This window comes from Capra hircus, chromosome 9, assembly GCF_001704415.2.
Source record: "Capra hircus breed San Clemente chromosome 9, ASM170441v1, whole genome shotgun sequence".
Classification (NCBI taxonomy): domain Eukaryota; kingdom Metazoa; phylum Chordata; class Mammalia; order Artiodactyla; family Bovidae; genus Capra; species Capra hircus.
Window position 1 is genome coordinate 79,178,999 of NC_030816.1, and position 25,140 is coordinate 79,204,138.

General features: G+C 40.1%; 2 protein-coding genes across 2 annotated transcripts in view; one reads left to right on the plus strand and one right to left on the minus strand.

Moving 5' to 3' along the window:
• The window catches only part of TFB1M (transcription factor B1, mitochondrial), a 61,766-nt gene that overhangs the window by 14,853 nt on the left and 21,773 nt on the right, over positions 1-25,140 (minus strand). The window contains exon 5 of the mRNA XM_005684933.3: positions 18,385-18,504. Within this exon, the coding sequence (XP_005684990.2) occupies positions 18,385-18,504 (120 nt within the window). The remainder of the gene's footprint in view (positions 1-18,384; positions 18,505-25,140) is intronic.
• On the plus strand, positions 2,685-5,400 carry CLDN20 (claudin 20). The gene has a single exon (XM_018053398.1). The coding sequence runs from the start codon at positions 3,266-3,268 to the stop codon at positions 3,923-3,925; it is 660 nt and encodes a 219-aa protein (XP_017908887.1). The 5' UTR covers positions 2,685-3,265; the 3' UTR covers positions 3,926-5,400.

A 25,140-nucleotide genomic window follows, 5' to 3' on the forward strand; every position in this document is an offset into this window, starting at 1 on the left:
AAATGAGAAGCTTCCATAATGCTTGAGGATCTAAATATAGACCTTCAAGTATAACTTGGTTTGAATTATAAGTTGTAAAGCTGTTTTTAAATGCTAGATTTGATATAAATAAATCTTGTCTGGAAAACTGACTTTACATTTTCATGAAATCCAGTTCAGAATTTCTTTGGGAAATAGCTCATGAATTTAACATTTTAGGTTCTGTTCTATATGCAGCAGATTTTGGAAGCACGAGAGTGCTATTTAGAACTAAGTTTTTTACGTGTGACCTCTCTGCTTTTGCCTACTTTCACAGTATTTCACCACCACAACCACTGAAACAAAGTATGCCTTTATTCTCTATGAGATAGAAATTTGAGAGAACAGGCCACGAACTGTACCATGCTTACGGCTGGAGACAGAGAGGAAAAAAAAAAAGATTTCACAGCAATAGCTAAGATGCCAGTATATTTTTATGAAAGGAAAAGAGTGACCTTCATTTTGGAGAATGAATTCTAAGTTTTTTATGCAGAGGAAAGCACTTAAGAGTCCAACATTCACTAGTAAGTGAGCACTGTGCTAACTTAATGCAATGTCATATTGTTTACACTGATTTTGGCCGTCTGTAATTTATCACTGCCAGCACTTGTTAATTAAGATGAACAGGCTGTCTGCAAGTCTGAGTTACACTGTAATTTATAAAATGTATTGGTTAATGGGAAGAAGAGAGTTATAATTGGGAAGCTGAGCACAGACTGCACAGACTGATCAACACATAAAGGTTACTCAACCAAAGTGAAAAAAAAAAAAAAAAAAGAAATGAGATGCTCATAGGGAACGCTAACAGCAGTCTCACTCTGAAAGAATCCCTTAAGCCGAGAGTGGTCTGAGAAGGCAGCAATTGAGTGAGCTGGCTGGAGTCTGAAATGTTAAAACTCAAACCTGAAAACAGCTGTTATGAAACCACAAACATGTGCTTTATTTATTTTTCCTAAAAACCTTAACTTTTATTTTGGTCTCAGATATGAAAAGAAATTTGGAAAACAGAGAAAGAATGAACTGTAGGATGGCAGGCAAAGCCGAGGTACTCTGATGCTACTGACTCTAAGAATTCAAAATCTCAGAGAAATCTCCTGAAATGGTAGAATTTACATTTTAAGATTATGAACAAAAATAGAACAATCGAATTCAGACAGCCCAGGATTTAACCTCTTGGGGAATCAATGTTATTATAACTATACTGAACTATACAACTATATTCACGGTAACACAGGCATGGAGTCTCGTTACTGTAGATATTTCACAAAAGCCAGACATGATGGACCTCGGTGAGTCTCTGAAGCTAAGCCATTTGCTCATCTGCCTTATTACTTCCCTCTGGAGTCTCTCTCTCTCTTGGTGAGAAAGGGAGTGAGGGGCGCTGACCATTAACAGTGGCTTTTGCCCAGATGCAGTGGCACTGTCCCTGCTTCCCATGGGAAGCACACACGAGGGTTTCAGCAGGAATTACTGTGGTAGGTAGAGGCGGACAGGGTGAGGATGCTGAGAGGGGCGGACGCAGGAAGCGGGCACTGCCGATCTACTGCTGAGGCCATCTAGCACCTAAGTGTCCTAATCTGAAACAACGGTGATAGCCGAGATTATAGAGCTATGGATTCCTCCAGCTCTAAGAGCTGATGAAAATGAATGAAATCGGCCGAAGGAAGGGAGAAAAAAAACACCCAAATGCCATTAAATATCAATTGTCATATGACATAAAAATTTTAAAATACTAATAGCAATGTCAGTTAGAGTTTACTGAGTACCTTCCATGGGTTAGATAACTTCACTACCATATTCCCCTCCATGATACAGACACTATAATCCTCCCACTTTCCAGAAGAGTATATGAGGCACAGAGGGGTTCTGGAAAGCCAAGACTTGACCCAGGTATTCTGTTAGATTTGGAGCTCATACTGCCTTGTGTGAAACAAACATGAATCATTATAGAGCCATTCTAATACATCATTCAAAAATTAATTTGGAAACACACAAAGTCAGTATTGCTGTATTTCAGAAACTATTATATTTTCCTCAAAGAAGGCAGTAAATATTGTCAGATTAAAACACAGCAAGGGAGGGAGGGAGCAAAGAAAAGGGTGAATTATTTCTGTTACTTTCTGAAAGACAAAATGATGTGGTTACTTCTGCTTTGTACTTTCAAGATCCTATGTCACTACTTCTGAATCATTTAGAATAACCGGTTTTGCAGCAGACTTCATTTGGGTCAGGGAACAGTTCTGGTCCCCACTAGAAAGGATCTCACATTCTTAGAAGCAAAAGACACTGGCTCAATTGTTTCCGTTTTGAGTAACTTATACCTGAAGGGAGGCAATGGCATGCCTTAGGTAAAGATTTTGCAAATTGGAAATCAGAGATATCATGCTAGTGAGTTTGAGTTCTTTCTACTACTTTCTTCTCCTTTAACAATTCACTTGGGCCATGTGAATGGCAAGGGGAGTGTTTAACAGATTTTTAAAATAATCATTTTTCAAATATTGAAAAATTTTCTAATATATATTTATAAATCAATTTTAACAGATGGGTTGAAACTCTTCTTCCTTATTACCAACAGAGTATTCTAATTAGAAAAAAAGTTTTTAAAACCTGTAATACTGTTAAAATCCTTTATCACCTGTCCTACAGCTGGAATTCAAAGCCTAAATCTCCTAACAAGGTACAGGCCTACCCTAAAGACAGCTTCAGCAGGGTTTAAATTTTAAATAAAACTACTATATATAAAATAACTAACAAGAACCTGCTGTATAGCACAGGGAATGCCGCTCAATACCCTGTAATGACTTACAGGGAGCAGAATCCAAAATAGAGCGGACATACGTGTAACTGATCCACTGTGCTGTACAGCAGAAGCTATAACATGGTATAAATTAATTATACTCCAATAAACACTTTTTAAAATGTTGAATCAAGAAACAAAGTGGACATCTCCTTCCTTGACTCCATGGACCAAGCACCACCCGACCAAAATCACTCAGGAAACAGCAGCCTGGGGGCCTGGAGTGAGCTTCTCTCCTGGGAAGCAGCGACTTCGTCCCCTGCGGAGGCCTCGTCAGGCGTGTTCTCAGTTTTCACTGTTCACGGAAGTCTGCCTGTGCTTTCTTTCAGTCCTGATCTTGTCTTCTTTCCCCCGCCTTTTGTTACTTGGTTTTCTACTGTGCAGAAACAGCTACAGTTCTGACCGAGTGCCGTCAGGGTTTTCTGGGAGGACAAAGGTCGCAGCGACGTCATGGCCTTGGCGGGTGTCCAGCTCCTGGCTTTTGCCCTGGCCTTGTCGGGGGTCTCTGGGGTCCTCGCAGCCACGCTGCTGCCCAACTGGAAGGTGAATATGGATGCGGGCTCCAACATCATCACCGCCATCGAGCGGCTAGAAGGGCTGTGGATGGACTGCACGTGGTACAGCACCGGGATGTTCAGCTGCACCCTGAAGTACTCCGTCCTGGCCCGCCCCAGCCACGAGCAGGCCGCGCGGGCCGCCATGATCCTGGCCTGCATCCTGTCTGCAGTGGGGCTCTGCACTTCCACAGTGGGGATGGAATGCACTCGCTTAGGAGGGGACCCGGAAACCAAGAGGCATGCTTGTTTTGCTGGAGGAGTTTGTTTCCTGTCTGCAGGGACCTCTGGTTTAATACCGACTGTGTGGTACACGAAGGAGATCATAGCAAACTTTCTGGACTTGACGGTTCCACAAAGCAACAAACATGAGCCTGGAGGAGCCGTCTACCTTGGAATCATTTCGGCCGTGCTGCTGGTGGTCTCCGGCATGATCTTCTGCACATCCTGTCTAAAGAAGAAGTCGGGAGCTTTGCTCCACCCATGCAAGCAGCCACCCATCTCCACCACACAGCCAGAGGACAGTTCGGCATACAGCCTGAAGGACTATGTGTAAAAAACTGTGATGCGCATGGAATTTTTAGGTGCCTGCTGTGACTTTTGTCTTTAAATACCAGAATTGTGTTTAACTTTCTCTACAAAGAAGGTGAAATACTTTAAAAATGAAGTTTTTCAAAATGCCAAACTTTGTGTATATCTGTTTTACATTATTTTCCCATTATTGTTGTGTTTTATATCTAAAGGTTTATAAAAGAAAGAGGTTCTGATTATATTAATAAGGCAATTATTTCACAGCCTTTTCTTCTTAAAGAGAAACTGTTGATACATACATCTTACTAACCGGTACTTAATTGGACTTCATAAAAGAACTAAATCGCCAAATATAACAAGCACCTTGTCCTGGTGTTCATTCAGGATATCATCTGCTTTTGCCGTCTCTGCCTGACAACCCCATAGTAATTTACTTCTGTTTTCAATTTCCACTGCATGACTGCACCTTATGCATAGAAGATGTCCACTTGTTTCGGAGGTTGCCCAAATCCCAAGTCCCCATCCACTGTGACCTCCCAGTAGAGGGGAACATTTTTTACATTTTAGGAAATATAATCTCCATACAATATGGCGTTCAAAGATTAGGTGGAAATAAAGGAAATTGGTAAATGCTACCATAGCAAAGCAAAATCAAACTAAACCCAAACTGAAATCTCTAGGACTTTTAAAGCATTATGTACAAGCTAAGTGAAAACAAAAAGAATCTGTTTTAAAATGCTTACGAACTGCCCTCTTCTGGCTGCTAACAAGAGGACTCTCCAGATTAGGTTCATTTACCTCTAGCATTTTTGATTTGCCCCTATCATTTAATATCAAACTGATTAGTATTTGAATGCTAAAGGTTACTTTTAAGTTGTCAGTTTTTCTTCTCAAGTTTGATTCATGTTAAAAATGTTTTTACAAATGAGCTGCTTCAATTAGTTAATGGTTATGAAAATGTTTTAAAGAATAAAGAATGCTTTAAAAGTTAGATTATCTTATATGTAATTCAAATATTTAAAGAAAATAAAAACTGGGTTTTCCAATGTGCAAAAGAAACACTGCACAAGGCTGTTTCTAATAATTTATTCGTTTAAGCTTAGTTATTGTTCATAACATGACGGTAAAGGGGGAAAGGCTACTTCATTATGCATTAATAACTCAGAAAGTGGGACGTTATCTTTTATGTGAATAAATAATTTTGAATTGTGCATATGAAGTACAGACTAAAATATTTTACACGTATTTTATTTGGTAGATCATTCTCTCCTGTATCATCATCAAAGAGCTAAAATAAAGATATGATTTCACATGGGAATTAGGAATGCATTTATGTATACATTCCTTTTGAGTGGTCAAAATATCTTCTAAGCAAATGTCATCTGTATTTTTAGCTATATGACTTGAGAATATAGGATTTCCATCATAGCGTGTAATTTTGCAAAACTTGTTGCATATTTCTGTTTACCTCCAATAATTTTGTTCATTTCATTGTGTTTTATAAATAGGAAGTATCATCTGCAAAAAAGCAATTTTGTTTCTTCCTTGGATTTATATTTATTGCTTATTTTATTCTTGAGTACATACGAAAGCATAACTAATTAAATTGAATTATAATTAAGCATAATTAAAATGGATTATAATTGTAAATACTTTTTTTTCTATTCAACATTTGTTTTATCTGATTTTTAAGGAGGACAACTCTAGTATTTTTCTAATTATAAAACGGACTTTTAATTTACACATTTTTCTTTTCGACTCATCCACTTCCAAAAACCATTTGAGCCAACTTAAAATAAAATTGCTGGCCCAGTAAATACAAAAACCAAAAGATAAAGACAGGCTAAAATCACAAAGAAAAGGAAGACAGGATGCTATTAAATAATCCTGGTTTACAGTTGTTAAAGCAATTAAATATGAACTTTAGTTTTGAACTTTCCAGGTAACCAGGTCAGAGAAGGCCACGTAAGGAATGTGATAGCTTTGTCTAGTGGCAGAAACCAGAGCTGTGGGTGGTACCACACCCCTAGCCCCGCTCCCCCAGCTGTTGTGGGTACTGGATGCTAATGGCTCATGGATCAGGGGCTGCCTCTACTGAAGGCCAGGGCGCCACTGCTTCCAGGAGGTGGAGTCAGACCTACTGACAGTGGTACAGCAAGGTGCTCCCCTGTATCTTCTGTGGACTCATCCACTGACTCAGCTTATTTTACCAGAGGTTGTATATTGTCACCCTGCTTATTTAACTTATATGCAGAGTACATCATGAGAAACGCTGGGCTGGAAGAAGCACAGCGGGAATCAAGATTGCCGGGAGAAATATCAATCACCTCAAATATGCAGATGACACCACCCTTGTGGCAGAAAGTGAAGAGGAACTAAAAAGCCTCTTGATGAAAGTAAAAGAGGAGAGTGAAAAAGTTGGCTTAAAGCTCAACATTCAGAAAACGAACATCATGGCATCTGGTCCCATCACTTCATGGGAAATAGATGGGGAAACAGTGGAAACAGTGTCAGACTGTATTTTGGGGGGCTCCAAAATCACTGCAGATGGTGACTGCAGCCATAAAATTAAAAGACGCTTACTCCTTGGAAGGAAAGTTACGACCAACCTAGATAGCATGTTCAAAAGCAGAGACATTACTTTGCTGACTAAGGTCCATCTAGTCAAGGCTATGGTTTTTCCTGTGGTCATGTATGGATGTGAGAGTTGGACTGTGAAGAAAGCTGAGCGCCAAAGAATTGATGCTTTTGAACTGTGGTGTTGGAGAAGACTCTTGAGGGTCCCTTGGACTGCAAGGAGATCCAACCAGTCCATTCTGAAGGAGATCAACCCTGGGATTTCTTTGGAAGGAATGATGCTAAAGCTGAAGCTCCAGTACTTTGGCCACCTCATGCGAAGAGTTGACTCACTGGAAAAGACTCTGATGCTGGGAGGGACTGGGGGCAGGAAAAGGGGACGACAGAGGATGAGATGGCTGGATGGCATCACTTCTCGTGGACATGAGTCTGTGTGAACTCTGGGAGTTGGTGATGGACAGGGAGGCCTGGCGTGCTGCGATTTATGGGGTCGCAAAGAATCGGACACTACTGAGTGACTGAACTGAACCGAGGCCTCAAGAGCTGGGGGCAAGTGCAGCTGAAAGCCTCTAAAATGCTGTTGTTCTCAAAAGTCACGTGTGGATGACCCAAAGTGCTGACCTTTATGTCAGGGGTGTGGCATCTTTAATTCATCTAAGATTGTACTGACACAATTTTATGCTTTCAATCTGTGTTACTTGCTCCATATACATACTTCTAAATAGACAAAATAGGATATAAATTATGTCTTAAAAGTTATAATCCACATTACTTTATTAGGATATTACAGCTTAGTCCATAAATAATTGTTTATAACAGTAAGCCTCTTGATGAAAGTGAAAGAGGAGAGTAAAAAAGTTAGCTTAAAACTCAACATTCAGAAAACTAAGATCATGGCATCGGGTCCCATCACTTCATGGCAAACAGATGGGGAAACAGTGACAGACTTTATTTTGGGGGGGCTCCAAAATCACTGCAGATGGTGACTGAAGACATGAAATTAAAAGACCCTTGCTCCTTGGAAGAAAGCTATGACCAACCTAGATAGCATATTAAAATGCAGAGGCATTACTTTGCCAACAAAGGTTCGTCTAGTCAAAGCTCAGGCTTTTCCAGTAGTCATGTATGGATGCAAGAGTTGGACTATAAAGACAGCTGAGCGCCAAAGAATTGATGCATTTGAACTGTTGTGTTGAAGAAGACTCTTGAAGAGTGCCTTGGACTTCAAATAGATCAAGCCAGTACATCCTAAAGGAAATCAGTCCTGAACATTCATTGAAAGGCTGATGCTGAAGGTGAAACTCCAAAACTCTGGCCACCTGAAGCGAAGAATTGACTCACTGGAAAAGACTCTGATGCTGGGAAAGATTGAGGGCAGGAGGAGAAGGGGGCGATGGAGGATGAGGTGGTTGGATGGCATCACCGACTCAATGGACATGAGTTTGAGCAAGCTCCAGGAGTTGGTGATGGACAGGGAGGCCTGGCATGCTGTAGCTTATGGGGTCACAAAGAGTCGAACACGACTGAGCAACTGAACTGATAACAGTAAGATCTACCTTTAACTGTCTCCTTGTGTGAGATACTCCCGTTAGGCATTGCATATTGATTATTTCTATTCCTCACCACAACACTTCAAGGGTGGCATTATTACCCTATTTGATGTATTAAAACTCAGCCTATTAACATGACCAAGTTCTCAAAACTAGGAGCACTGGAATTCCAGGAGGACCAGCTGACTTCAAAGTACTTCTAGCTCTTCCACCAGTGTCTCTGACTCATCAATCAGAAGGGCCTGCTGCAATTCTCAGATTGTATCTGAGTGACTTTTCTACCACCTTGGAGTATAGGACAGTGATGTGGAAAGGACGTTAAAGCAGCAGATCAATGAGCACAATTTATACAGAAAAAAGGTGACATAAAATTTTGAGGGAATAGCTAATGGCTCAGGATTTCTCACACTTGAGTATGGCAGTCTCTCAGTATCTGTGGGGCACTGGTTCTAGGACCCCCATGGATTCCAAAATCAAAGGACACTCAAGTAAGTCGCTTATACAGTGTGGCCCAGCATTTGCACAGATCCTACATACATCCTCCCAAATACTCTCAATCATCTCTAGATTACTTATAACACCTAATACAAAGTAAATGGTATGTAAATAGGTGACAATAAGTGGCAAATTCAAGCTTTCCTTTTTGGAATGTTCTGGACTTTTTTTTCTATTTTTAATCTGGGTGTTGACTAAGTCTACCAATGTGGAACCATGGATATGGAGACCGACTACAAAATGCAGTCCAGTTGAAAAACATTACCGTGGAACCCCAGAAATATATGGACTCTCAGGGGTTTTCAGATGCCAGCTTGAGAGACTTAAACTAATCTTATATTCTCATGGAAGCATTTTTCAACTGTGAATCTGTACTGCAAAAGAGATTCTGTCTTCTACTTGGTAAAATGTTATTAACTCAGTGAAAGAAAAATATAAAATTATAAAAAATTCTAACTGCAAATTGTAAGAAAAATTAGAATAGACAAATTAGTCTAATTTTAAGAACCTAAGAGATTGTGTTTTCTGTAAATAGAAAAGAATTTGGGGTTCAAACTTTAGGACTGCGCTAGAGAAGTTAATGAGAAGGAAGAGTCTGGCAAGAGTTGAATAAGCCACATGTAGTTGTAATAGGTTTATAGCAGTGTAAGTTCTGTCATTAAAGCTTGATTTTGATTAAGTTAGTTAAAGACTGATTATTAGAAGGGTTAACTGATCCTCACAGGAAAAATCCTAAGATGTAGGAGTGTACATTTAGGATTGTACACCGTAGGCTGTAAGTAAGCCTTTCTTGTTATATCAAAGGAAATTCTCCAAATCTAATTCTTAGAATTTGATTAAGAACATGTATTGAATCTTAGTAAACTTCTTCTGAGCATCTACAGAGAATTAACGTCCCTCTCTCAACTCTTTCGGGAATCTGCCTGCATCTGTTTTAGCACTGAGCATATTTTGTCTGTGTTGTGCTTGAGACTCTCTCTTCTTGTGTTTAGAAGGATTTAGCCAGCAGGACTGCCATGTACTGTTATTTTTTATCAATTCTGTAAAAACTCTTCCCCTTTCTTATGAAAATGAATTCTTAAAGATTTGCTCGATGTTAACTATCAGTCAAATATTTTCTGGCTTTCCTCAGAGTATTCCTGATTTGCCCTAATATGGTAAAACTACTTCAGAGAAGTAGCAGATTCTTTTACAACTAAAATTTAATCATTTGTTTCCTTTATAATGATACATTCTCTCCCGCTTGATAAGCATTTTCTTAGGTTACAAATATATCACCTACATGTATTATTTATAACACAATAAAAACTAAGCAAAGAAAATTGCTGTGTGCTTAGTTTGCCAAAAAAGCAAACATCCTCAGTGGGAGAAAAAAAAAAATCAAAGACATAGCTAGCTATTTTATAAATAATAATTTCATAAGGCCTTAATCCTGGAGGGAAAGTACTTTTAGTTAACTACATGCGTGTTCAGTCACTCAGTTGTGTCCGACTCTTTGCGACCCCATGGACTGCAGCCTACCAGGTTCCTCTACGGAATTTTCCAGGCAAGAATACTGGAGTGGATTGCCATTTCCTTCTCCAGGGGATCTTCCCGAGTCAGGGGTCGAACCCATGTCCTCTGCATTGGCGGGTGGATTCTTCACCACTAAGTCACCTGGGAAGTGCTTTAGTAAACTACATGTGGATCTTATCCTTTTAAATAAAAGATAAAGTGGATAATAACCACCAAACACCATCAATTACTCTCAATTAGGTAACTAAAAGAAAGAGAAACCTTCCAGTAAAAATACTCTAACACCCACCCTAAGAAACCTCTGGTAAAAAGCCTGAAGATTCTGGATGACAATGATAACCACCAATATAAAAGCCTAAAAGTAAAGATCTTGGTTCCCGATATAACTGGGTCTTATACTACTGAAAGTCTTGTATATACACATATATGCTTTATAAGAAGAGAGAAAGCTCTGTGGTGACTTGGTCTTCATTCCAGTGGCCACCTGTTCTAGGACAAAAAATCCCTGAGAGCACCAATGTGTTAAATCTGATGAGCTAAAAGGTATCTCCAAACATATTCTGTCCAGGATCTAATAGGATCTATTAATTTGGAAGAAGTTATTTACAATGTCTGAAAGCTTGAGATGGTGAAGGAAGGTAATACTGAGTTTGATAAAGAAAAAGATGACAATTAAGTCTGCTATAAAAGTGGAAGACGGACTGAATTCCTAAAGGTCCTGGAAAGCTTGGGTAACTGTGACTGACGTGGCAGAGGAGGTGGAAGGTGGCAGCTAAGGCCCTGGAGATGCCTCAGATCAAGGTTCAATATGTACAAACAGGTCGAATGGTACTGGTCAGGGGTTCCATTCTAAGCCTATAACATACACCTACACCTAAATCTAAAAACAGCACAATTTTTTACAATATCTACTTACATCAGTGACTGTCAAAGAATCTAAAGGAAGCTGTGCAAGACTTTATACTTGAGTTTCAGCAGAAGAAAACTGCTCCTCACTAGCTGTGAACTCATGAAGGGAGATGTCTGACTTCTCATTCTTGTCACCACCACCTCTCTGCCCAGCTTAGGGCTTTTCATGCGGCTGGGGCTCAGTGTACCTTCAATGAAGAAATACGATTTTATAGTACATGTATGTCCTGTAGTAATTCATCCAGCAGTGGTTTTGCTAAACCAGACACTGGCTTATTGATTTGTATTTCTGGCAGAGAAGCTTTGTTTCTGTAATTAGCTTTTATTCTTCTGTGATTAGCATATAAGTCAGAGCCTAGTTTAATATCCAACTATTTTTCCACAGATGACTGATCACAAGTAAAGCTGTCAAAACAAAATTTCTCCAAAAAGTGGGGGAAATCATTATAAATATAAAATATTTGGGTTCTGAAAGTGACATCAGCATCTTGGCAGCACGAATCGTTTCTTTCAGTCCTCTCATTTACAATTCATCCTTCACACCAGACCAACTAGCAGACCTCCTGTGCTGCAGAAAGTAGACAGGATCCTGGAGGGGGCTTTGGGCCCAAAGACGCTGGTGAGCCGACCCTACCCCCAGGGACTTGACGGGGTCAGGGGTGGGGGAAGCAAAACTGGAGATTGAAATCCACGGCGGACACGCGGGGCATAGGGAACTTGTGGAGGTCAGCCAGACAGAGGGAGAACCAGGGACGCCACTGGAGCAGAACAGAGACCAGCCTGGAGGCGAGGAGGAGGAACTCGAGGAGTCAGTCCCCCTCCCTCCCTGGGGCTGAGTTTTCATCAGGACAGTGAGAACTTGCCTCACAGAGGAGATGGACAGAGAAAGGGGCGAGTGGCTGACTGCCCGGCTGTACAGGTTACAACTGGAGGGACTCAATTCTCTCCGGCAGCATCTGGGTTTTTGAGGAGAAACCTCTATGACTGAGGGGAGGGAGAGGAAAGGAAAAGAGGCAGACGAGCGCAACAGAGGGCAGGGAAGGTACTGTTACCTGCTGTCTGCCTTGGACCCCTGGAAGCATCCCCACTTGAGGGTGTCCTCACTGGGCTGTGAACATGCAAAGCCTCCAGCGCTAAGCCCAAACCTCCCTCCACTCTGCCACCTGCTTTTCCTACAGCACTTTTTTATTTTAAAAACACTCCCCTGCACCACTCCCCACCCAGAGTGTAGCCCCAAAACCAGATCAGACAGAGACACCAAAAACCTGAGCTACAGCGCCACTGTCTAGAAAACAAGGGTTTCTATTACGTTTACCAAAGTAAACAAGTAACTATTACTTTAAAAGGAACGGCAGAGGTGCATTCCAGTCAAACACAATGAAAATCAGGGTAATACGGCATCACAAAAAGAAAATGATAGTTCTCCAGTAACTAAACTCAAAGGCACAGGATATTGTAATATAACTTATAAAGAATTCAAAATAGCTGTTATGATGAAATTCAGTGGGCCACAAGTAAACTCAGAGCTTTCCCCTGGTGGCTCAGTGGTAAAGAATCTGCCTGTAATGCAGGAGAACCAGGTTTGATCCCTGGGTTGGGAAGATCCCCTGGAGAAGGAAACGGCAACCGATTCCAGTATTCCTGCCTGGAGAATTCCATGGACAGAGGAGCCTGGCGGGGGGCAGGGGCTGCATCCGATGGGGTTACAACGAGTCAGATAGGACTGAGTGACTGACACTTTCACTTTCAAACTCAGAAAGGCAATTTGATGAACTAAAGAGTAAAATTAACGAACAGAACGAATTCTTTACCAAAGAGACTGAAGTTTTAAAAAAGAACCAAATTCTGGAGCTGAAAAATTCAATGAATGAGATGAAAAATACATTAGCTTAAGAAATAGGGCAGATCAGACTGAAGAAAGAATTAGCAACTTGAAAGATGAGAATTTAGGAATGACTCAGGAGTGAGATAAGATTTTTAAAAAGTGAAGAAACCCTAAGAAAGCTATCAGGTATGAGGAGAAAACCGAATATAAGAATAATTGATCTATGTAGAGGAGAAGAGAGCAGAGGGTATATTTAGAAAAATAATTGCTGACAGCTTCTCAAACCTGGGGAAAGAACTTAGCATACATGTCCAAGAAGCTAAAAGAACATCCTATCACCTCAATACAAAAGACCTTATCCAAGATACATTATACTGAAACTGTCAAAAATCAATGATAGAGAAAGCATCTTAAAGGCATGGGGTGGGGGCATGGGGAGAAGTAACCTACAAAGAAACTCTCTCTGGGCTAACAGCAGATTTCTCAGCAGAAGCGTTACAGGCCAGGAGAGAGTGGAATGACACACTCAAAGTGTTAAAAGATAAAAATCACCAGCCAATTATCTGTCAAAGTTATCCTTCAAATATGAAGAAGAAATAAAGGCTTTCCCAGCAAACAAAAACTGAGAGAGTTCACACCATGAGATCTCCTTGAAAGAAATGGTGAAAGGAATTCTTCAAACTGAAATAAGAATACATTATTTACTGACAATAAAAGAAAAAGTTCACAATACCCTGGAAAAGGTGAAAAATAGAATTAGAAAACTTTAACCCTATTAGAATGGTATGTTAACCACTTAATTATAGCATAAAGGCTTAAGGAAAGCTATTACAATTTCTCAATGAATTCACAGCACCAAAAGAGATAAATTGTGATAAAGACATATAAGTGGAAGAGTAAAAGGGTAGAATCTTTATAGGCAAATAAAGATAAGGTGATATCAACATAAGAAGAACTATTTCATTTCTGAGATGCTTTTTATGTAAGCCATATGTGAAACACAAAGCCAAACTCTGGAGTCATGAAAGACAGGAAAGGGAAGATTGAGGAAACGACTATGGAAACCCACCACATTAGACAGACAGACAGAAACAGAGAGGGAAAAACAAGGGTGATACAAAATAACCAGAAGGCATAGGAAGAGGGCAGTGGTAAATCCTCTGTCAATAATCACTCTAATATAAATGAACCGAATTTCACCAATCAGAAGACACACAATGACTAGATGGATTAAAAGCAAAAACAAAAACCCAACATTGCTCATGAAATACAAATCAAAACCACAATGAGGTATCATCTCACACCAGTCAGAATGGCCATCATCAAAAAGTCTACAAACAATAAATGCGGGAGAGGGTGAGGAGAAAAGGGAATCCTCTCACGCTGCTGGTGGGAATGCAAACTGATAAAGCCACTACAGAGAACAGCATGCAGATTCTTAAACAACTAGGAATAAATAGAACCCAGCAACCCCACTACTGGGCATATACCCCAAGGAAACCAGAACTGAAGAAGATACCCAATGTTAGATGTCCATCAGCAGATGAATGGATAAGGAAGTTGTGGTACACATGCACAATGGAATACTACTCAGCTATGAAGAAGAAGTGCATCTGAGTCAGTTCTAATGAGGTGGATGAACCTAGAGCCTGTTATGCTGAGTGAAGTCAGGAAGAGAAAGACAAATACCGTATATTAACGCATATATAGGGAATCTAGAAAGCTGGTACCGAAAATCCTATGTACGGGGCAGCTAAGGAGACACAGACATAAAGAACAGTATTTTGGACTCAGTAGGAGAAGGGGAGGGTGGGATGATTTGAGAAAAAAGAAACACATTATCACAAGTGAAATAGGTAACCAGTGCGAGTTTGATGTATGAAGCGGGGCACCCAAACCTGGTGCTCCGTGACAACATGGGGGAGAGGGTGGGATGGGGGAGGGAGGGAGGGTTCATGTATAACCACAGCAAATTCACACTGATGCATGGCAAAACCACTGCAGTAAAGGAATTATCTCCAATTAAAAAAAAACCCAATAACTATATGCTACCTACAAGAAGCTCATTTCACCTGTAAAGACACACACAGGCTCAAAGTGTAGGGCTGGAAGTAGAAATCAAAAGAAAAGGGGCGGAGCCATTTGTGTATCAGAAAAAAGAGACTTCAAGCCAAAAACTGGTAAAAAGAGACAAGCAAGGTTGTTACATAATGATAAAAGGGTCAATACATCTTTAAAATACAACAATAGTAAATATATATATATATATATATATATACACCTAACATTGGAATACTTTAATATATTAAGCAAATACTAGGGAAGAAATAGATAAGGCAGTAAGAGTAACAAACTTCAATATGCCACTGTCAGCAACAGATAGATCATCCAGCCAGAAAATCAACAATGAAATGTTGGAATTAAATTGTACTCTAGAGTAAATGGACTTAAGCATATAAAGAACATTCCACACAACAGCAGAGAATACACATTCTTTAAATGCACATGGGACATTTTCTAGTATCATGATAAGATCATAAGGCACAAATCTCAGAAAATTAAAGATGGAAATCACACCTATTATCTTTTCTGACCACAATGGTATTGAAAGTAGAAATCAACAAGAGGAAAGCTGGAAAATCTACAAATATGTGGAAACTAAATAACAGACTTCTGAATAACCAATTGGTCAAAGAAGAAGTCAAAAGAAATAAATCTCAAATAATTAATGAAAATACAACATACTGAAAAACTATGGAATGTAGCAAAAGCAGTTCTGAGATGTTTACAGCAATAAATACATATATTAAGAACTTAAAAAATCTCAAACAACCTAACTTTATACCTCAAGAAATTAGAAAAAGAATAAGGTTAACAGAAGGAAATAAAGATCAGAGTGGAAATAAACGGAGATTAAAAAATGAAAAAAACAAAACCAAAAGCTGGTTCTTTGAAAAATTAAAATTGACAAACCTTTAGCCAGACTAAGAAAAGAGAAGACTCACAATCAGAAATGAAAAAGGAGACATTACAACTGAGACTAAAGAAACACACGGGAACAGAGGAGACAACCATGAACAAATTTTATGCCAACAAATGAGACAACTTAGAGCAAATGGATACGCTCTTAGAAACACACAAACCACCAAGGCTGAATAAGGAAGAAACAGAAAATCTGAACAGACCAATAGCAAACAGAGGTTGAAGCAGTAATCAAAAGCCTCCCAGCACAGAAAACCCCAGGACCAGACGGCTTAACTAAAAAATTCTACCGTTCAAAGAAGAATTAACATCAATCCTTCTCAAACTCTTCCGGAAAAACTGTGGAGGAGGGAATATTTCCAAACTCATTCTATGAAAACAGCAATCACCTGAAAGCAAGGCCAGATAAGGCTACCAAAAGAAAACTGTAGACCGATCTCCCTAATGAATACAGATGAAAAATTCTCACCAAATATTAGCAAACCAAATTTGAGAACACAAAAGAAGGATTATACACCATGACCAAGTGGGACTCATCCCTGGGATGTAAAGACGATTCAACATATGCAAATCAATAAATGCAACACATGACACATCAATTAAATGAAAGAAAATCATGCGCTGATCTCACTAGATGCAGAAAAGGCAAAATACCTCTTCAAGATGAAAACATTTATAGTTAATACCATCATCCGGGTAACACATATAAACCTAGATGTTTGGTCATTCTGTTTAAGGGGAAGAAAAATCAGATTAAGAGTTAACTATCTACTCAAGAAAATTACAGACACCAAGGGAACATTTCATGCAAAGATGGGCTCAATACAGGACAAAAATGGTATGGACCTAACAGAAGCAGAAGATATTAAGAAGAGGTGGCAAGAATACATAGAAGAACTGTACAAAAAAAAGATCTTCATGAGCCAGATAATCACCATGGTGTGATCACTCACCTAGAGCCAAACATCCTGGAATGTGAATTCAAGTGGGTCTTAGGAAGTATCATTACGAACAAAGCTAGGGGAGGTGATGGTATTCCAGCTGAGCTATTTCAAATCCTGAAAGATGATGCTGTGAAAGTGCTGCACTCAATATGCCAGCAAATTTGGAAAGCTCAGCAGTGGCCACAGGACTGGAAAAGGGCAGTCTTCATTCCAATCCCAAAGAAAGGCAATGCCAAAGAGCGCTCAAACTACCACACAATTGCACTCATCTCACACACTAGTAAAGTAATGCTCAAAATTCTCCAAGCCAGGCTTCAACAGTATGTGAACCATGAACTTCCAGATGTTCAAACTGGTTTTAGAAAAGGCAGAAGAACCAGAGACCAAATTGCCAACATCCACTGGATCACCGAAAAAGCAAGAGAGTTCCAGAAAAACATCTATTTCTGCTTTACTGAATAATAATATGCCAAAGCCTTTGACTGTGTGGATCACAACAAACTGTGGAAAATTCTTCAAGAGATGGGAATACCAGACCACCTGACCTGCCTCCTGAGAAATCCGTATGCAGATCAGAAAGCAACAGTTAGAACTGGACATGGAACAACAGACTGGTTCCAAATAGGAAAAGGAGTACACCAAGGCTGTATATTGTCATCCTGCTTATTTAACTTACATGCAGAGTACATGAGAAACGCTGGGCTGGAAGAAGCACAAGCTGGAATCAAGATTGCTGGGCGAAATATCAATAACCTCAGATACGCAGATAATACCACCCTTAAGGCAGAAAACAAAGTCCCTAAAGAGGCTCTTGAAGAAAGTGAAAGAGGAGAGTGAAAAAGTTGGCTTAAAGCTCAACATTCAGAAAACGAAGATCATGGCATCTGGTCCCATCACTTCATGGCAAACAGATGGGGAAACAGTGACTGACTTTATTTTTGGGGGCTCCAAAATCACTGCAGATGGTGACTGCAGCCATGAAATCAAAAGAAGTTTACTCCTTGAAAGAAAAGTTATGACCAACCTAGACAGCATATTAAAAAGCAGAGACATTACTTCGCCAACAAAGGTCCGTCTAGTCAAGGCCATGGTTTTTCCAGGGGTCATGTATGGATGTGAGTATTGGACTATAAAGAAAGCTGAGTGCCAAAGACTTGATGCTTTTGAACTACGGTGTTGGCAAAGACTCTTGAGTCTCTTGCACTGCAAGGAGATCCAACCAGTCCATCCTAAAGGAAATCAGTCCTGAATATTCACTGGAAGGACTGATGTTGAAGCTGAAACTCCAATACGCTGGCCACCTGATGTGAAGAGCTGACTTATTGGAAAAGACCCTGATGTTGGAAAAGATTGAAGGTGGGAGGAGAAGGGGATGACAGAGGATGAGATGGTTGGATGGCATCATTGACTCAATGGACATGAGTTTAACTAAACTCTGGGAATTGGTGATGGACAAGGAGGCCTTGTGTGCTGCAGTCCATGGGGTCGCAAAGAGTTAGATGCGACTGACCGACTGAACTGAACTGATCCACCACTGTGATCTTTATGGTTTTAGGAGAGGGAAGGAAAAAGTTATGGTACAGTCTGCATAGAAGATCAGATTCTAGCAATAATTTTCTATGACACATCGTCACACATCCTAGTCCTAGTATACTATATTGTTCAAAACAAATGATCAGAAACTCACCTCTGGTTTGGGGACAAAAGCCTGACCTGGGATTGTCAAGATGTGCTGAACGTCGCAGAGGTACTGGGCCATGATGGAGAGGCGACTTCGCTGTTTGCTTCCAGTAGTAGCTGTGAGTCTCTGCAGAGGGACAAAGAGGAATTTTGGCAAATAACTCATTCATCATCTACGAACACCAGGTGGATTTTTTTGAGGTAAAATTTAAAAGCATAGGCTATCTAACAGGATATATAGCCAACATGGGGAACATTTTCCTTTGACACTAACTGAGGTACATCTATGAAGTGTGAGTTATACACACAATGCACTTAAAAAAAAAATCAAATTAGAAAATTTCCCTACCACTGGCTATTGGGATTTTCAAAGTAGAAGATACTGTATGAAACAAGTAATCCATAAATACAGATAGGTGAAAACAGCAAGAATAATGAATTCAAGATGCTTTAGTTTTATGAACTACCCCAATGTCTCAATGAACATTTCCAATGGTATGTCCTTTATTTAAATGTAATAAAACCATGAATATTTAGAACTCTTGAATTGGCTGATTTTGAGAACTTTTTTTTTAACAAAAAACTTATTTTCTTTTAAGCACCCAAACATTTTTATTTTAAAATTAGGTATGTGTGAATTAACTCATAAATATATACAATTCAACCAACATCCCCAAAGGATTTTTAAAAAGAACTTTAAATTCCATATAAATGTTATATGAAAAAGTAAAGGGCCAAGAATACCCCAGGGCAATCCTGAAGAATGTCAACGATGCGGGGCAAGGGGCTGCTCTGCGGAGGTGACATGGGGGCATTCGCCTTGCCAGATATCAAAATTAAGGCAGTATCATATTGTCAGAGGCACAAATATACCCATGGAACAAAAACCTCAGAGACCCAAGCACATGTGGACTTTCGAAATGTGACAGATGTGATGTAGCAACTGCTAGTGGGAGAAGGATGGATCATTTGGTGACTTTGGTATAAGCAGGAATCTACAAAGAGGACTGTGTAGGCCCATATCTCATATCAATCAAAAATAAATTCCAAGTGAATTAACAGTAAGTGAAAACTGAAATTTTAAAATTGTATGAGTAAGTATCTATGACTCCCATGGCAGGGAAGACTTTAACAATGCAAAAGCAGCTGTCACAAAAGACTGATACATATTGTTCCACTTAAATTAACAACTTGTTGTATAATGAAAACACTATGAAGATAGGTCACAGACTGAGAGAAGGTATTTGAAACTCTTAGCTGACAAAGGATTAGTGCTCAGAATATAGGAGAAACTCCTATAGATCAATAATCAAAAGATAAACCAATAGAAAATAAGAAGAGAAACATTGTAGCAACCCAAACGAACTATAAACTATGCTCAAGTAGATTACAGATCAGGGATATGCACATTAAAACCAGTTGAGACACAATTTCGTATTTCATGAAATAAAACTTACACAACAGAAAAAGGACTTAACAGGACCTGGTACTGGCGAGTATATGGAGCAATAGGAATTCTCATGTGCTGCTAGTGAGAGGGGATTGGTACAAGCATTTTGGACTATAATCTGGCAATATATAGTAAAGCTAAAATTGAGTAAACTGCTGTAATCCATCAGGTCTACCTTTATGAATATATTCTAGAGACCTGCTTCACAAGTAGATATTTATAAGGATATTCATTGCAACATTATATGTAGTAACCAAAAAACAAAGATCCATCAATAGGTGAATGAGTAATTAAATTGTGGTAATTTTCACAATGGACACTAAATAATATTTACAATGAATAACAAAGGTTACCAACATAAATCCCCAAATAGAGCAAATAATTGACAGGAGATAGGTACAGTGTGACTGCACTCACAGGGAAACTTTTGAAGATTATTTATCCTTTACTCTCTAGGTGCATGTGTACGTATACCTATCTAAATCTGCAGAGCAAGCAAAACATGTTCATGGACTACTGAGTATCAATTTTTAGACAGTTCAATTCACAGGAGGGAAAAAGGGGAGATAGAAGAGGGTTCCAAACATATTTATAATACTTTATTTCTTAAAGATATGAAAAATATGGTATTATGTTAGACAAAGCTGAGTGATGCATAAAATAATTATAGACTTATTTTTCTAAAATGCATCCTATTCCTAGAGCTCCCTAGACCTCTTCTGAATGACAGAGTCAACATTACAGACAGAAATGATTACTGGAATAATCCTGGGCCAGGTGTGCCTGTGGTGTGCCTTACTACTCAACAGTCGGAGATGGAGTGATTCTTCAAGTTATGTTTCACTTAAGAGTGCTATGTATCCACTTCTGCCAGGAGAAAGGAGTATCCTGACCCATGAGTGTTACCCTCCTATCTCTGGGCTTCCCTGGTGGCCAGTGAGGGAGATGAGGGTTCCATTCCTGGGTTGGGAAGATCCGCTGGAGGAGGGCATGACAAGCCACTCCAGTATTCTTCCCTGGGAAATTCCATGGACAGAGGAGCCTGGTGGGCTACAGTCCATGGACACAGACACAGACTCAGTGACTAAACAACAACAATCCCATCTTTGCAACAAATACACATAGGCTTTGGAGATGAAAACATGTCAATCTCATAACATAGAAGAAAGCAATACAAATACCTGTCCCTCATTTATTAAGGAAGAATTCAACCCACAGACCAGAAAGCTCTGCAAAAGACTTCATTAAATGCTAGCCTAAGAGTTCAACATTTGATCCAACCACTCAAACATTTGATGTTTCTTTGATATATTATAGGTAAAGCTGTGAAAATTCAAACTCCATTACAAGATATATCTGAAGAGCAAAAGTTCAGGGAACCAAACCAGGTAATTTTTCAGTAAAAGGAAACCTCTAACCCTCGAGCTTTTAAAAAATTCTGATTGAGTGTAAGAAAAACAAGGGGTCAACGAATTCACAAGAACAGTTTTGGTTTTTTTCTATTCATGTAAAATAATTTTAAGTAGAAAAATTAGACTTATGCTTGAGAAACTGCAGAGCCAAATATCAGGGACAATGAGAACTAGATAACTTATGGAAAGGCCATTCCCTTAACCAGACTTGGTCCCCTGGAGATGGTAGATGAAGAGGTTGATGCTGGACCCAGAAAGAAAAGACCACAGATCTGGAACATCCTGATTTCAGCAGAACACATATGACCTGTGTTCGGGTTCAGCTTTCCCTCCACGACCTTTGGAAGACGTTGAACTACGCCGAGTCTCGGTTTCATCACCTGTAGCATGAGGTTAGATGAGATTCGTTACGCTCTCATTTACTGCTACGCAGTCTGATTCTGCTTTACGAGCTGCAACTTGCAAGTGTCTACAAGCCCCTTAATATGTATGAGCTGAATTCTTACATTTACACCCTGTCGTCTTAGAGAGAGAGGAACAAGACAAACATGCTCGTTTCTGCCCTGTAATTCACAAAGCCAAGCCAAGCAAATATTCTAAGTGCTTTCTGTGGCTAAAATTCAAAATGCAAATATGACAGTGTCAAGAACAAAGAGAGGGAAACTAGGAGAATGCTGCTATATAGTCTTCCACTGAAGCTCTCACTTGCAAAAATGTGAAAATCAGTCAGGGGACCAGTGTTATCTATACTTTTAAAGCATTCCATAAATTATAGACTCAATATAAACTCTTCTCAATATTCAAACTAAAATTTAACTAAAATCAACTTTTTGTTAAAGAAAAATAATTGCACATGGTAAACTGGAAGCAACACTATTATTAATAACAAGTGACACTGAGTCATTGAAAATGTTACTCCACCTCTTCAGCCTCTGTTCCTTTGCTCTTTCCCCGCAAAGAATGAGAGTATTTTTGCATTTCTATTGTGCTACTGAAGAGTAGAAATCCCATAATAATCATATCAGCTGAGGAAAAGAATCCAAGGACAAATCCAAAAGTTGAGAAAAGCAACAAAGGGAACTATTAGCATGGCCTCAATTCAAACCAACAGAAAAGCACTATTAAGAGTCACAAGGAGATGACTAGGACCTCAGGAAAAAGGCAGGCTGCCGTCTACGGGGTCGCACAGAGTCAGACACGACTGAAGTGACTTAGCGGCAGCAGCGGTGGCAGGAAAAAGACGATGTCATCTTAAGAGTTCTAACAAACACAAAAGGGTTCTACATTTTTGTGATGGATTTTATGGCCCAATGCTCTAAAACAGAAATTTTCAACTTTGGTGGTTTTGACATTTTGGGCTAGTTAATGCTGAGTAGTTCTTTGCTATGGGGACTGTCCTGAAGGATGTCTACCAGCTGCCCTGAACTCTATCCACTAGATGCCAGAAGCACCCCCAGCTGTGACAACCAAAAGTGTCCCTTGAGTGGGGGATGGGGCAAAATTGCTGTTGAAAACCAGCACCTCTGGAAGGGAACATGGAGAGAGAGGGATGGATGCAAGAAAAAATTTCTTATAATACATTCATAAATTATTTGAGAGGAAGACACTGGAAGAGTTGAACTAAGGTAGTCATCCAGGGTCTACTCTCAAAGCAATTCTGATATTAAGTTGTACTGCTTTATTTTTTACAGAAACAACCATGAAGCAAAAGCACACAAAACAGGTTTTATAACCTGGACACGACGCAGTAAGGGACTGTGGTCACTGCCAGAGGGAAAGGAGTGAGCCTCGGGACTGCCCAGCTTACAGCTGCAGCTCAGGGACAGCCAAGCAACAGAGGCCACCAGGGAAGACCTGGCGTTCAGGAGACAGAGGCTGACGTCCTGGGAGGCCGCGGCAGCTAGAATCCGGGGGCAGGCTACTGGAGAAGCGCAGGGAAGACCTGGCGTTCAGGAGACAGAGGCTGATGCTCTGGGAGGCCGCGGCAGCTAGAATCCAGCTAGAATCCGGGGGCAGGCTACTGGAGAAGCGGAACACAGAGCTGGAGAGCCAAGAAACAGAGGCCACCAGGGAAGACCTGGCGTTCAGGAGACAGAGGCTGATGCCCTGGGAGGCCGCGGCAGCTAGAATCCAGCTAGAATCCGGGGGCAGGCTATTGGAGAAGCGCAACACAGAGCTGGAGAGGTCTTAGGGAAGGAGGTAGAGACAGGAAGGGAGTGAGTGGAGACACACTCCCTTTCAAGTCTTTGGCAGAGCAAGGATCTGGAAGGGGTGTATGAGGTTAACTCCTCAAGGCTAGGGAGACTGGACAAAGTTACCACTGGAAAGCTGTCGGACAAAATGGAGCTCATATAGGGCTGGAAATAGTCTGCATTCCCAACAGCTAAAGTAGAGAGCCCATGAATTACACAGGACTCAGGGTGGCTTCCTCAGAAACACCATGGCTTATTAGTAGGACTTAGCCCCAGATCAAAGGCTGCTTTGGACCCATCATAACAAAGCTTGAACGGCAAACCTCAAATCAGTTTGCAAGTACTTTATTTACATGCCAGAACAAAACCCACCACTCAACCCTATACAACAAAATCTGACCCTCAACAACATTGGGAAAAACAAAAACAAGCCTCACAATAGCCACTATTGTAACAAAAATTACCAGGCTTGCAAAGCAGAAAAATGGGATCCAGAACAAAGAGGGTGGGAAACATCAACTGGTAAAATAGTACAGAAATGACAGAGGTAATGGAATTAGTAGGCAAAGATCTTAAAATAGCTATTACAAATATTATACATATGCATAAGGATGCCAAGAACAGCATAAACATGAGAGAAAGGGAAGACAGAATAAGACTCAAACGGAACTTTTAGAGATAAAATGGAAAATACAATTATCAACAGATTAGACACTGCAGAAAAGAGTGGTAAATCTGAGGCTGCAAGCCTTATGACCAGCATTGCTACCCTGAGGTTTGTACCCTAGAGTAATCTTGTCTATGTGTACCAGCTGGGATCAACATAAGAATGTTTGTGACTGTTTGCAATAATCAAACACTGAAACTAATGCAGGGTCTCCAAACAGGAAGACAGACAGATAAGCCTGACAGATCAACAGTCAGCGGATAGTAAATAGCTGTATAAATAAGCTACAGCTATGGACAACATGAGCAGATCAGGATAAAAAGAATATACACTGTATGAACCCATTTCTATACAGCTGAAAAATGGACAAAACTGAAATATATTATTATACAGGTAAGAATCTGATAAACTATGTGAAAGTGAAGTCGCTCAGTCGTGTCTGACTCTTTGCAACCCTGTGGACTGTAGCCTACCAGGCTTCTCAGTTCACGGGATTTACCAGGCAAGAGTACTGCAGTGGGGTTGCCATTTCTTTCTCCAGGGGATCTTCCTGACCCAGGGATTGAACCCGGTCTCCCACACTGTAGGCAGACACTTTACCCTCTGAACCTATTATTCCCTGCACAGGTTCAGAGGGAATAATAAATTTCAAACTCATGGTATAGATTATCCTGGTAGTAGGTGGGGAACAGGAGATGCAATCAGAAAGAGGCATACAAGAGGGTGTCAGAGATGTTAGTAATCTAATTATTAACTTAACTTTAATTGGATTTAAAGATTTAATGGGATTAAAGACTTTAGTTGGATTAAAGATTTACTGAGCATGACCATGCCCACCAGAGCAAGACCCAATTTTCCAAACCATAGCTAGTCCCTCCCATTGGGAAGCTTCCACAAGCCTCTTACCCTCATCCATCAGAAGGCAGACAGAATGAAAACCACAATCACAGAAAGCTTACCAAAATGATCACATGGACCACAGCTTTGTGCAACTTAATGAAACTATGAGTCACTCTGTGTAGGGCCACCCAGACGGCCAGGT

Excerpts from the sequence above, each read along its gene's own strand:
- CLDN20 (XM_018053398.1), top strand. The coding sequence starts at position 3,266 with ATGGCCTTGGCGGGTGTCCAGCTCCTGGCTTTTGCCCTGGCCTTGTCG.